At 43.8% G+C, this 13,144-nt stretch overlaps 1 protein-coding gene and 1 long non-coding RNA gene across 5 annotated transcripts in view; one reads left to right on the forward strand and one right to left on the reverse strand.

The window, feature by feature from the left end:
• The window catches only part of LOC117958315, a 12,329-nt gene extending 1,602 nt beyond the window's left edge, over nt 1-10,727 (reverse strand). Inside the window, exons 1-3 of the long non-coding RNA XR_004659687.1 lie at nt 10,533-10,727; nt 3,447-3,454; nt 728-731 (exon numbers count right to left, since the gene is read on the reverse strand). This is a non-coding gene — a long non-coding RNA (uncharacterized LOC117958315). The remainder of the gene's footprint in view (nt 1-727; nt 732-3,446; nt 3,455-10,532) is intronic.
• Nucleotides 1-13,144, forward strand: part of smarca4a (SWI/SNF related, matrix associated, actin dependent regulator of chromatin, subfamily a, member 4a) — a 32,657-nt gene that overhangs the window by 247 nt on the left and 19,266 nt on the right. For all 4 annotated transcript variants that reach the window (XM_034894526.1, XM_034894527.1, XM_034894528.1 and 1 more), the window contains exons 2-8: nt 3,926-4,189; nt 5,417-5,549; nt 8,281-8,757; nt 9,488-9,586; nt 10,200-10,455; nt 11,361-11,487; nt 12,015-12,188. In XM_034894526.1, coding sequence (XP_034750417.1) covers nt 3,968-4,189; nt 5,417-5,549; nt 8,281-8,757; nt 9,488-9,586; nt 10,200-10,455; nt 11,361-11,487; nt 12,015-12,188 — 1,488 coding nt within the window. In that variant the 5' untranslated portion in view covers nt 3,926-3,967. The remainder of the gene's footprint in view (nt 1-3,925; nt 4,190-5,416; nt 5,550-8,280; nt 8,758-9,487; nt 9,587-10,199; nt 10,456-11,360; nt 11,488-12,014; nt 12,189-13,144) is intronic.

The raw sequence follows: 13,144 nt of genomic DNA on the forward strand, positions 1-13,144 counted from the left end.
TGTTGAGAAAAAGACCGACATTACAGTAGCGCTGCTGTGGCGCGACTGTGCAATGAATGGAAATTGTTTTTGGAAATGTGCTTAGAGCGGAGCACTGAGCCAAGGGTACGGGAGGCGCGTTGGATCAATCAGCCACAGCGATGAGGGATGCTTTAACCTTTCACATGTCAGCGCATCTGCACAAACATCTCGGAAAAACAACACCATTTTTGTGCCTAATTGGCCTGGGAGAGCATGGCCGGCTAGGCTAACGCAACTAGCTCGCTAGCATGCTAAGCACCGTCAGCAGCCAGCTTATGTTGTGGTATCAGTACAGGCTTTTACTTAGCTAGCTAGCGAGCTAGCGAGCTAACAAGCTAGTCTGAACCGGGCTGGTGCTCTTTGTCACTTTACCGACTATTTAGTGCTGTTTTACGGTTGAACCAGGTGTCCAGTGAATGCCAGGAAACTCGGGTTACATTATGTAAAACGGAAGCCTCAAATAATGGGTGTACTGTTTGCTATCGGACCTAATGTAACTATTAAGCAAATTCGTCTAGGCCTGGCTAACGTTGGACAAGCTACCAATGCTAATAATACCTAGCCTAACTGTTATTTGTAACCTAAATGTAAACATTGTAACAGCTGGACTGACCCGAAGCTTTTACTTTGCAAAACACTTCTCTCAACATGTTTTAGTAGCCGCCTTTGTTTGTATCAGCAAGGTTGGACCCAGTTGAATAGAGACTTGTCTACATATTTTGAGCATAGCTTTGACCCATAAAGTGACAGTTTAGATTCAGGGGGTCCCCAGCAAAAAGGAGAATTATTTATTTTCTCACTCTAACTCCATCCTTTAGTAACACAATGACAACATGTATGGCTAGTTTGGAAATGAGATTCAAACTTGCTTTCATAAAAAAAAAAATCTAAATAGCAAAGATACAATCGGATGGACTAAATAATCTCATCAAATGGAGGATCCTTGGTCTAGTTTGGGTGAGTTTAAGGGAAACTTGATGGGAAAATGTTTGTGAACCATATGTTTGGAGGTCTGTGTGTGTGTGTGTGGTCTGTGTCACACACATATCCTAAAGTGGCTGGCCTTGTTGCTTAAAAGTCAGATACTTGCTATAAGTGATGTGAATAATCTTCTTTGTTTTTTTTTTAACATTGAGCAATCTGTCACAGTTTAAACTAACACAGGGGTAAGGATTGGGCATATTTGGAAGGGCAGTGCACCCCCACAAATACATAACAAAATATTTTTGATCAGTTGTGGTTTAGATGTTTTGTTTTAGATCACACAAAACAGCCTGTGTGTTTGTGTGTGTGTGTGTGTGTGTGTGTGTGTGTGTGTGTGTGTGTGTGTGTGGTTGCACTCTGCAAAGCATCAAACGGCACATCTGAAAAACAGTAGCACCACCTTCCTTAAATTAATTACTTAACATTATTAAAAATGGAGGTGTGAGCAATGGGGGCTTGATTATGGGGGGGGGGGGGTCAATATTGAAATTGGGATTATTTAACACGATTCCTCATTGAGTTTTGGAGAGATTTTGCAATAACGAACTTAACTAGAAAGAGTTAAACAAATCAACAATGAAACCACCTTGATGTGTGACAATTCCCCATTTAATACTTTTACCAAACAAAAGCCAAAATAAGAGTTTACTTACAAACATAATGTGGAAAATAATCGTTTTTCTCAATTTACATTGTTTTTGTGATCGCTAGGAGCCGAAATTGTAATCAGAATTTGATAAATTGCACACCACCCTACTGTCTTATTAACTGTTGATTACATAATAGCGGTGTGATTGTTATTTACAGTTTAAAAGAACAAAGTATTCTGAACTGTAATTTGAAAGAGACGTAATGGTTACGTTGTCCATATTTAAATATTATCCAACCTTGTCTGGTGAATTTGTGCGTCAGCAGAAATAGAAATGAACAAACTGTTCTTTTTTTTTTTTTTTTTTAAGGGTTGTTCCATGTTAAATTCATGGGGGCCTTGCACAATCCCATTAGCCTGGCTCCGCCCTCATACGTACGTCAGCTCTATTTTAATTTTCCTTCAGTACCAGGTCTGGGTTTTGTGCTATATTTTTGGTAACAATCTTTGCTGAGTTGTGTTGGTGGCCATAATGTTGTGGGAATGCTTGATTTTCCATATCGCTCTGTTAGTGGTGAAGGAGTTAGCTAAGGCTAACGTTAGCGATGCTAAGCCAACGTCACGACCAAATGTCAGCGATTGGTTCTGGTTGATCCAGAGTGGTTCTGGGCAGATCCGATAGTTTTAAACTTCAACAGATTACCAACCTTCAAGGAAGTTAACACTCGTCAATGGAGAGTGGCCAGACTCTCTGGACCAGAGTCTGGTAGGACCGGTCTGATGGAACAGAGTGTGGTAGGGCCAGGCTGATGGACCAGAGTCTGGTAGGGCCAGGCTGATGGACCAGAGTCTGGTAAGACCGGGCTAATGGACCAGAGTCTGGTAGGACCGGGCTAATGGACCAGAGTCTGGTAGGACCAGGCTGATGGACCAGAGTCTGGTAGGGCCAGGCTGATGGACCAGAGTTTGGTAGGGCCAGGCTGATGGACCAGAGTCTGGTAGGGCCAGGCTGATGGACCAGAGTCTGGTAGGGCCAGGCTGATGGACCAGAGTCTGGTAAGACCAGGCTGATGGACCAGAGTCTGGTAGGACCGGGCTAATGGACCAGAGTCTGGTAGGACCGGGCTAATGGACCAGGGTCTGGTAGGACCGGGCTTCTGGACCAGAGTCTGGTAGGACCGGGCTTCTGGACCAGAGTCTGGTAGGACCGGGCTAATGGACCAGAGTCTGGTAGGACATGGCTGATGGACCAGAGTCTGGTAGGACCGGGCTAATGGACCAGAGTCTGGTAGGACCGGGCTTCTGGACCAGAGTCTGGTAGGACCGGGCTAATGGACCAGAGTCTGGTAGGACCAGGCTATGATCCTATAGCTCTACTTAAAATCAATGTATTTATTTATTTTAAGTTCGACCCTGTTGTTATGGATACATATATGGAGCAACAAGACACATGGACAGGTTCCTGACTCTGCCAGACTCCAAGACTCACTCTGCTAGTTTAAAGCAGTGTGTATTAAAAACACTTATTATGATTTTGTGTAGTACTACAAGTTCTATCGCATCTAGAAGTTATTTGGTATAAAGGGTGTAAAGATGGATTCTGGACATTGCCTTAACTAAATGTTTCTGCCGTGACTTTGAAAAGTCTTAGATTATCAAAATCTAAATTTAAGGCCTTCGAAAAAATCTCACATTAGCTGAAGTGTTGTCTTAAAGCTTCAGGGCGTAGTTTTCTCAGTTAGGACAGCAACACTGTTGGCGCGTCCACGTGATACAAGCCTTCTGTGATCACCCATCCCTTCTCCACGCAGTTGCTAGTAGCCAAGGAGGACACAGAGGGTTAAAAAAAAACATGATGGACTCTTCAGAAGAGGTCATTATTGTCACTGGAAAGTCCCCGTGGATCTTCTGAACAAGCATACAGAGAGCTGTGTGGAGCTGAGAGTCTTACTTAGCTTTGTAGCAACTCATTTAGCAACGGCTTGAGTGTAACAGACCATAATAATGTCAAAACGTTACTCACTAAAGCTTTTATTTTCCCAAGTCCATGTTACGCTACCTCTAATGTACCGATGTAGTGCCGCCATTGGAAAAACCAAAACCCTGCTCTGGGTCCTCCACGTGGTCACTAGACACCAGTCCTATAAAGCAAATGAGGAAATAAGAGAATTGTTTCAGAAGATATTTCGATTTTTGTTGTTGTTTTATGTTTAATGTAGTGACATAAGTCGTAAATTTCCTTCTTAATGGTCTTAAAAAGGTCTTAAAAGTCTTGGATTAGACTCTGTGAAAGCTGCACCCTGTAATCCCTGCTGTCCTCTCTCTTCACAGGGTTACTTTCTGCTGCACCACACTCCCAGCTTCCCCTGAGAAATGTCCACTCCTGACCCCCCCATGGGAGGGACACCTCGGCCTGGACCCTCCCCAGGCCCGGGGCCATCTCCGGGAGGCATGATGGGCCCGAGCCCCGGTCCTTCTCCGGGCTCAGCCCACAGCATGATGGGGCCGAGCCCGGGCCCTCCTGGATCTGGACACCCCCACCCTCCACAGGGACCCTCAGGATACCCTCAGGACAACATGCACCAAATGCACAAAGTACTGGACACTTTTTTCTATTAACTTCAATTTTTTAGAGCTGGGTGTCCACACATTTTGAGTCCAATACCGTGAATTCAATACCTAACGATAATTATTTCGGTACCATTTGAACAAAAACATATTACAACATTGTATTTTCTTCATCTTCTTCACACCGATGTGACGCACACTGTAGTAAAAACTGTTAAAAATCAAATGACGCACACACAAGTGCGTGCTCATTGGCTCGGTGATGCTGAATAAAATGTACTCCCTACTAGGGCGGAACAATTTGGGCAGAAAATCTAATCGCGATTTTCCTTCCAGATATTATGATTCCATTTGCGATATTTTGAGTAGCTACATATTGCAACTTCTGCAATCATGATAAAAAGAAGTAAAAATCCACTGAAAACAGATAAGTTCTGTCAACGGTCTCTGATACGTAACATTGTTCCGGCGTTTATCTTGTGAAAAGACAAACAGTAATTGAAGGAATGAAAAGAGGAATAGAAACCGTTTTAAGAAATGTTTCAACTGAATATTCACATTCGATGAATTGCGGTCTTCTCCATTAACCAATCGCATTCTCTCAAATCTCCAATTTGAAAAACTTTCAGCCCTGCTCGCCAAGTCATTTTATGACTAGGCATTTTTCTAAACTCAATACCACAGAGGCAACTCGGTCGGTGCCTTAAAAGTATAATAGCCCTTGTCCCTCTTAGGTTGAAAAGGCACTAAATTAATTCAGTAATTGTTTATGCTCCTTTACTCCTTATCTTTTGAACTCTTTTGTGATTGTGCTGTAACAATGTACCTTTTTTTATTTTTATTTTTATTTTACAGCTTTTATTTTACAGCTTTTACAACATAGTAGGGGTGGGCGGAAAAAATTGATTCAGCATCGTATTGCAATATTTTCCCTGCCAATACTGTATCCATACAGTGAAGCCAAGTATCAATCTGTTATCTATCTATTATATATGTGTTGGTCAGTTTCTCTGCTTGACAATCCCATTTTGCAGCAATACAATTGCTATTCCCCATTTGGGGACAAAAATTGAAACTGGGAATAATCTCAGTTGTATCGTGACGAGATCGTATCGTGAGGCCTCTGGTCATTTCCACCCCTACACTGTAGTGTACAAACTAAGACTGAACACACTTTCTATAAATGCAAAGTGAATGACCTCCAACCTGGCATCAGAATGAGTTTCATGTACGACTATTCTGTCTTTTCATCAGCCCATGGAAGCCATGCATGAGAAGGGAATGCCCGACGACCCCCGCTACGCCCAGATGAAGGGCATGGGCATGAGACCAGGGGGGCACAGCGGGATGGGCCCCCCTCCGAGCCCCATGGACCAACATTCCCAAGGTAACACCCTAGTTTTGGGTTTAACGCATCCTGCGTTGCGAGCTCTAAAGAGATTAAACTTTGTTTAATCACACTTTACTTGAGGTTTTCCAGTTTCCTTGAAGTTTCTACACGATGCCACATGAACCCTAACCATAACATGTCATGATAGCGTTAAGTCATGAACATTTATGCCTTTATTTTAATTTCATGGTTCATATTTTTATTTCCTTTTGTAGAAACTCAGACAAAAACAACAGTGATCTGTCACTAAGCAAAAACGAGAGAAATAACAAATGAGCGAAAAAACAGCAAAAGAAAACCATCATATACACACAAAGGGTAAACGTTAGTCAAACTCGTCTCTATTTCTTTCACCTATCATCACACCAGTAGCACAGATGATGAGTAATCTACCAATATCGACCTAATTATGAAAATGTGGGTTGGTCCCGATGAGCTCTTGACTGCTACTCACATACACACTATAGGGTGAGTCATCCCACTACTGTGACCTACAGACAACTACACACCAAGACACTGACATTATCCAGTGTGGATTATACAATACCAGTCATCTCTCACACCCATTTATGGGTTATATTATATGTTTTATTACACATTCATGACGGTGTCATGTCACTCTTATGTAGATACCTCCAAGTAAAGTGTGACCGAAACATGTAAAGATAATTTTTTGGGGGCGTTTTTTCAGGTCTTTATTTGTATAGGACAGTTTAGACTGGAAAGGGGGGGGGGGGGGGGGGGGGGGGGGGGGGGGGGGGGGGGGGGGTCGGAGTATAGAGGCAGCGGCCGCAGGTCGGAGTCCAACCCGCGGCCGCTGCCTCTATACTAGGGCGCCCGCTCCACCAGGCGAGCTAACCCGGGCGCCTTAGAGACAAAACTTGCGGAGATGCATTGTCGTGTTCTTAAAAGCTCACCAATATCTACCGGACCGAAGGGGGGTGCATATTTTGATGCCTCGTTTGAAGCTCTAATTTAATGCCTATGTTACTCTCCGGTTCTCCCAAACGGACATTCATTCAAACCTTCATTTAACCAGGATAAAAAACTCCTTGAGTGAGTGTCCTGGCAAGTGGCAGCAGCTTGTTACAGGCTACAGACATGTCACTGTACATGACGCTAGTTCACGTAATGTCTGAGGACAAAAGATGCACCAATGAGTCCAAGTGATGTTTTATAAAAACTCAAAAAGCTATATTACAAAATTTAATTTACTATTTTATCCATACACTGTGCTAGTGATGGCCAGATGAAGCGTCGTGAAGCAGTGTCTTTGTATTCCGAGCCCACTGGAGGGCGCACTCTGTTCAACAAAGTGTTGAGAATTGCAACGCCTTTCGCTGAATATCAAGAGCGCCATCTAGTGGGCTCAGAAAATAAACACTGCTTCACAAAGCTTCGTTAAGGCGGTCACTATACTACGCTACTTTTTGTGAACCCAAGACTTTTGTAAAGTTGTTTCAAGCACCAAAACAACTAGGATTGTTTGAAATATTTCCGCTTCTGGGCCAAATGATCTCTTTACGCACTGCTCTGGAACAATTTTGGGCGCCACTTTACAGAAAACTGAATTTTGATGGGGATCAGGTTATATGCAAATAACCCTAAAAGGAAAATTAAAGAAGAAAGAGAAGGAAAAGGCCCTTAGACCTCAGCGGGTTAACATTACACTTGGCAGCAGCTAACGTTAGCCTACCGTGCCATCTTCTTTTTTCAAGTATCCACTCAGGCACTGTTTTAAAATGATCATTTTAGCAACAACATTGGGTGGGGGGGGGGAGCACAATATCACAATATCACAATACCCAACCCTAGGCAAGATGCAGCGCCTGAATTAAAATGAAGGATGTCTTTTATGTTACTGGAAAGCACAGGAAGAACAGGTGCATTGTGTTTGTGCGAACCCATCCAACCGGTTTCTCTTCTTGTGTTGCCGCTCATTTGGCAGCCGGAGCAGACAGCAGCAGGCTGACGGGGTGGGCGGGGTTGAGGTTGAGGTGGAGGGGCTTCCCCCTTTCAGACAACAACAAAGGCAGCTGCATCTACACCACCACCCAGCAGAAGAAGATAGGAAGACTCGCTAATCTAGTAAACATCGGGGCATTTCTCACATACACACAATCCACATATTACTCAATACTCACTCACCTCCTCCTTGGTGTGAATAGTATGTTAGTATGCAGAGGTAGGGTTAATACATTCTCTTAATCATACAATTACTCTATAAGCTCAATGCTTGAACAATGTTTTTGGCATACCCAGCATGCATCTGTTCTTTGTATCCCTAGTTTTTAGACAATTTTAATTTAGAGTGTTGGAGGGAGGCTGAGACCCACAATTGTTGTGCATCCGTCAGTAAATAACTTGAAACTAGATCCTGAAATTAGCACGCCAACGTGGGCACCGACCGAATTGCCTCCATATTATCCAGTATTAAAAAATGTCTTGTCCTTCAATTACAAATTTCAATACCTAAGGAGCAAATCTCACCAGCGTCAGTGGGCCAATAAGCACGCAGCATGCTTCTACCAAGATCTAATAATGTCTGTGATTGGCTTTCTAACGTCACACGTCGCAGACACACGCAGGAAAAACTCGATACACAGAGCAAGGCTCACGCATAAATCAGAATTGTGCCCCCCCCCCCGATTGACACCTACACCTATTATTATAACACTTGAACAGTGTTTTTGACGTACCCATCATGCATCTGTTCTGTGCTCCCCAGGTTACCCCTCTCCGTTGGGAGGCTCGGAGCACGCACCCAGCCCTGTCCCAGCCAACGGCCCTCCCTCTGGCCCCATGATCCCCGGAGGACCCTCCGGCCCCGGCTCTGGCCCTATGGAGGGCAGCGGGGACCCCAACCAGGGGATGGGTCAACCTAACCGCGGGGGCCCCCAGGGTCCGGGTGGACCCGGCGGTGTGGGCGGCGGTCCAGGCGTTGCAGGCGGACCAGGCGGTGCAGGCGGACCCGCTCCGTTCAACCAGAACCAGCTGCACCAACTCAGGGCTCAGATCATGGCCTACAAGATGCTGGCCCGCAGCCAGCCCCTACCCGAGCACCTGCAGATGGCCGTGCAGGGGAAGAGGCCCATGCCCGGGATGCAGCAGCAGCCCATGCCCAACATGCCGCCTGCTACGGGGCCCGGAGGTGGGCCCGTGGGTGGTCCGGGACCAGCTCAGGCCAACTACAACAGACCACACGGTGAGCTGAGATACCCCTCAGGATCGATGGGCCTCTTAACAGAATTATATCCAAACAAAGTAGTTGAGAAACTATATTTTGGACATTACGTTTTACAAGTAAACTCTTATTTTTCTCTTGTGTTTTGAATAAAAAAATACTTAAAACGGAAAAAAGTATAAAGAAATTTCATAAAATTCATAACTGAGCAGTCCTACTTTAACCCTTGTGTGGTCTTCCCGTCAAAATTGAAAATCAACACTTTTGACACTTTTTATGGACGTTTTAAACTTATTTTTAGGTTTTTGTCTCGTTTTTTAACACTTGACGCTTTTTTTCAATGTTTCACTTTTTTTGACGTTTAACACTAGGTAAAACTAGTTTTAACTTATTAACTTTAGTTTTAAATTTTTTGGGGGGAATTAATGGACTAAAAATCTCATTTATAGGTAATTATACCTATTGTTTTAGTTAGAAAGGCAGACATTTTGAATTATTTAGACTAAAATTAAAGGAATGGATGCTGATGGATAATCACAGACTGGAATATGTCAACTTTTACTCAATACTATTTCAATTTCTATATTATACTATACTATATTAAATTTGAAATGCTATAAAATCTGAACAAAGAAAGCAGAATATTGAATGACTCAGCAGAGACACCTAGTGGCTGAATGTTTTTAAATTTTATAATCTCTCCCAATATGTACTAACGACCTGAAATCTCAAATTGCTCTTCTTGTTTTAGGCATGGTAGGTCCTAATATGGCGCCTCCTGGCCCTGCAGGAGTTCCCCCAGGTATGCAGGGCCCGCCTACCAACGGACCCCCTAAATCATGGCCTGAAGGTAAACTCAACGCTCCCCCTGGTCCCCTCGCTGTATGTTGATTACATTCAGTGGGGACAGAAGCATTCACATCCTTTACTTTATTTAAGTATCATCGGGAAAATGTATTTAAAATATTACAAGTAAAAGTACTCAATTCAGAACAATCCTCCAATCTTAGAAAGTGAAAGGATCAAAATAGTTTAATGTGTGTTTAATGGTCTAATCATCTCAGTTATATTGTTGGCAAGTTTAATTTCTAATAAAACATTTTATAAACAACATAGTAACCAAAGCTGTCAGATGAATGTAGTGGAGTAAAAAGGACAATATTACTCTCAGAAATGTAGCAGAGTAGAAGTACAAAGTGGCATGAAGAGAATAGAATCAATTAAAGTAAAAGTACCTTGTGCATAGTACTCTGTTACAGTCCACCACTGATTGCATTACATGTCATTTAGCTTTTATCCAAAGTGACTTTAAATTAAGTGCTTTCATCCTTGAAGGTACACACTCCGGTCAGAGAGAAATCAGTGCAAGCACATCAGCTTTAATTAAGCCAAACGACAGAGAGCCTCGTGTGTCGATACGCACACGCAGCCTGATACGACCTCTTCTCGTTCCTCTCTTCCAGGGCCGATGGTGAATGCCGCGGCCCCGTCAAACCCTCCCCAGAAGCTGATCCCGCCTCAGCCCACGGGCAGACCCTCGCCCGCACCTCCCTCCGTTCCCCCCGCCGCCTCCCCCGTAATGCCTCCTCAGACGCAGTCCCCAGGACAGCCGGCCCAGCCCCCTCCCATGATGCTTCACCAGAAGCAGAACCGCGTCACCCCCATCCAAAAGCCCCGCGGGCTGGACCCGGTGGAGATCCTCCAGGAGAGGGAGTACAGGTGAGAGCAGCTGGAGCAGCGTTGGAATTGTTGTACTCCATTTCTTTTTGAAACACTATAAAGTACTCTGTTATTACGTTACATTACACGTCATTTAGCTGACGCTTCTATCCAAAGCGACTTACAAATTTGCTATGTATCAGAGGTCACACAACTCTGGAGCAACTATGGGTTAAATGCCTTGCTCAGGGACACATTGATTAATGTATCGCAGTGGGAATTGAACCCAGATCTCCCACACCAAAAGCATGTGTCATGTCCACTGCGCCATCACCACCCCCTGTGTTGCATCATCATCATCATCATCATCATCATCATCATCATCTGCATTTATCTGTATTCATCTTACACCCTAACAGCTGTTATGTTGGTATTTACACATATTAAACAACTATGCCACTAAAGACAATAAAACCCAGTTAAAAGCACCCTGATTATTTATAATTAAAGTTAATTACACTTCAGAATGCTTTTCGTTGTTGGTGCTGGCATGTATTTTGACATTGCTGAAACACCTGGTGCGACTTGAGCTACGTCTGAGCCTTACATGGCACACACAGCGGCATTTGACCGTCAGCGGCACACTACCCGGTGTAGTACTTCAGTGTCGACAGACTAAAACTCGTAACGTGTTACCAATCAGGCGGGACATTGAGCGAGACTACAAAGTGTGGACTTGAGAGAGAGGCGGCTGCATCGTTGCCAAAGAAGCACAATTTAAAAGGAATTTTATCGATTTTGATAATGAAAAAAAAAAAAAATCTTGGTCAAAAAGACGTTTTGAACCAGTGTTGATTTTAAGAGGATTTCTTTTACCATTACTGTCAATTTTGCCTTGTAGTTGTGGATGATGAAGAAGGAAAAAAAGAGGTTTGATTATAGGGATTTTGACATGTATTCTCCAGGCTACAGGCTCGTATCGCTCACCGGATCCAGGAGCTGGAGAACCTGCCGGGCTCTCTGGCCGGGGACCTGCGCACCAAGGCCACCATCGAGCTCAAGGCCCTGAGGCTGCTGAACTTCCAGAGACAGGTAACCACGACGTTCCCTGCAAGAAACGTTTAAAGTTCAGACATCTGTCGCACATTTCAAAGCTCTGCTTAATAACCCCCCCCCCCCCCCCCCCCCCCCCCCCCCCCCCCCCCCTCTAGCGTTGTTGTTGTCATTGTTTCCCCCTGTGGAGTACACGCAGTAGACTTAGACTTCTCTTTATTGATCCTTTTGGGATGACTCCCGCAAGGAAATTGAAAATTCCAGCAGCAGTTTTAGCAACAAAAAAAAAAGATTAAAAAGACAATAAAAAAAAACAGTAATAATGAGAATAATAACAATAACATTCGTCAATAAAAAGACATAAAAATACCAAAAAATATTATCAAAGTGTCAGTGCTGAGTCCAGTGTTAAAGTGACCAGGTATTAGTGTGTGTGTGTGTGTGTGTGTGTGCACTGTATTGTCCTCTCTGCCCTATGTCCTCTTCCCCCCGAGTGAGGACTTGTAGAGTCTGATGGCATGAGGGACAACATGTATTCAACATGTCCCCTTGTTTTGTGTCTCCAGCTGCGTCAGGAGGTGGTTGTGTGCATGCGACGGGACACTGCTTTGGAAACGGCCCTCAACGCCAAGGCCTACAAGCGCAGCAAACGGCAGTCTCTACGCGAAGCCCGCATCACCGAGAAGCTGGAGAAACAGCAGAAGATTGAACAGGAGCGTAAACGTCGGCAGAAACACCAGGTGGGAAGGGGTTCCTGTGGGCGGTCTTATCGCAGGGGGAAGGGATTCTGCTGGCTCGCCTTGATCGTATCTAACAAAATATCCTACTGTTACACATTTGCGGCTTCCTGTTTAGTGCTGGAAGGAGGACACTCATTGGTAGTTGACAATGTTCACGTGATTCAACCTTTGCTACCACAGTGTTTCCTTTAGGATTAGTTTTTTTTAGCCCCCCCGCACTCCACCGCCAAATGTTTCACGTAGGAAACGGAAATGACACTTTGCTGCAACAGAAACAGATATATTTATTTACCTCTATTAACACACAATGAGGCACTCTTTCAGTTGGGATTAAACTGTATTTTTTGAGGAGCTTTAGGGCGCTTAACATCTACAACAGGCCTACAAAATGAATTTTAAAAGAAATTCTTTGTAGGGAAACCAAAAACCAAATGACTACATCTATGGTCTATTTCCAGTTTGTTATATTACAGACTCACTCACCGTTTTAATGTTCCCAGATGTTTGATATCAGGACGATGAGCTGATAGAACCGACAAGTTGAACGTCATCCAATCAGAACGGACGTTTTTGGTGGAGTTGTTCGTTTAATAGTCGACTCGGAAGAAAGCGAACGTTTCGACAATGAACTCCATCAACACATGTGTGGAGTTAAACTGGACAGCCTAATAACCTCTGAATAGTTGTACTTGTTGTTAAATTGCAGTGTGAGCGGCAGCCAATGGGGTTTGCCACTTTAAAATCAGTACACACTGGACCCCTTTAAAGAATGTTTCTTTTTAACCCAAATAGAAACCACAACATGGATTGGATTCCATACAGCGCTCTTTGCAAATACAATTGATCACTTTCATTCCTGACTAAACTCATCTGTACTTTCCTCTGATCTTAATAATTAGTCAAAATTATTCATAATTTCTGCTTTTTTAACTAAAAAATTAGGTTTAATTTAATAT

This window comes from Etheostoma cragini, chromosome 15, assembly GCF_013103735.1.
Source record: "Etheostoma cragini isolate CJK2018 chromosome 15, CSU_Ecrag_1.0, whole genome shotgun sequence".
Taxonomy (NCBI): Eukaryota; Metazoa; Chordata; class Actinopteri; order Perciformes; family Percidae; genus Etheostoma; species Etheostoma cragini.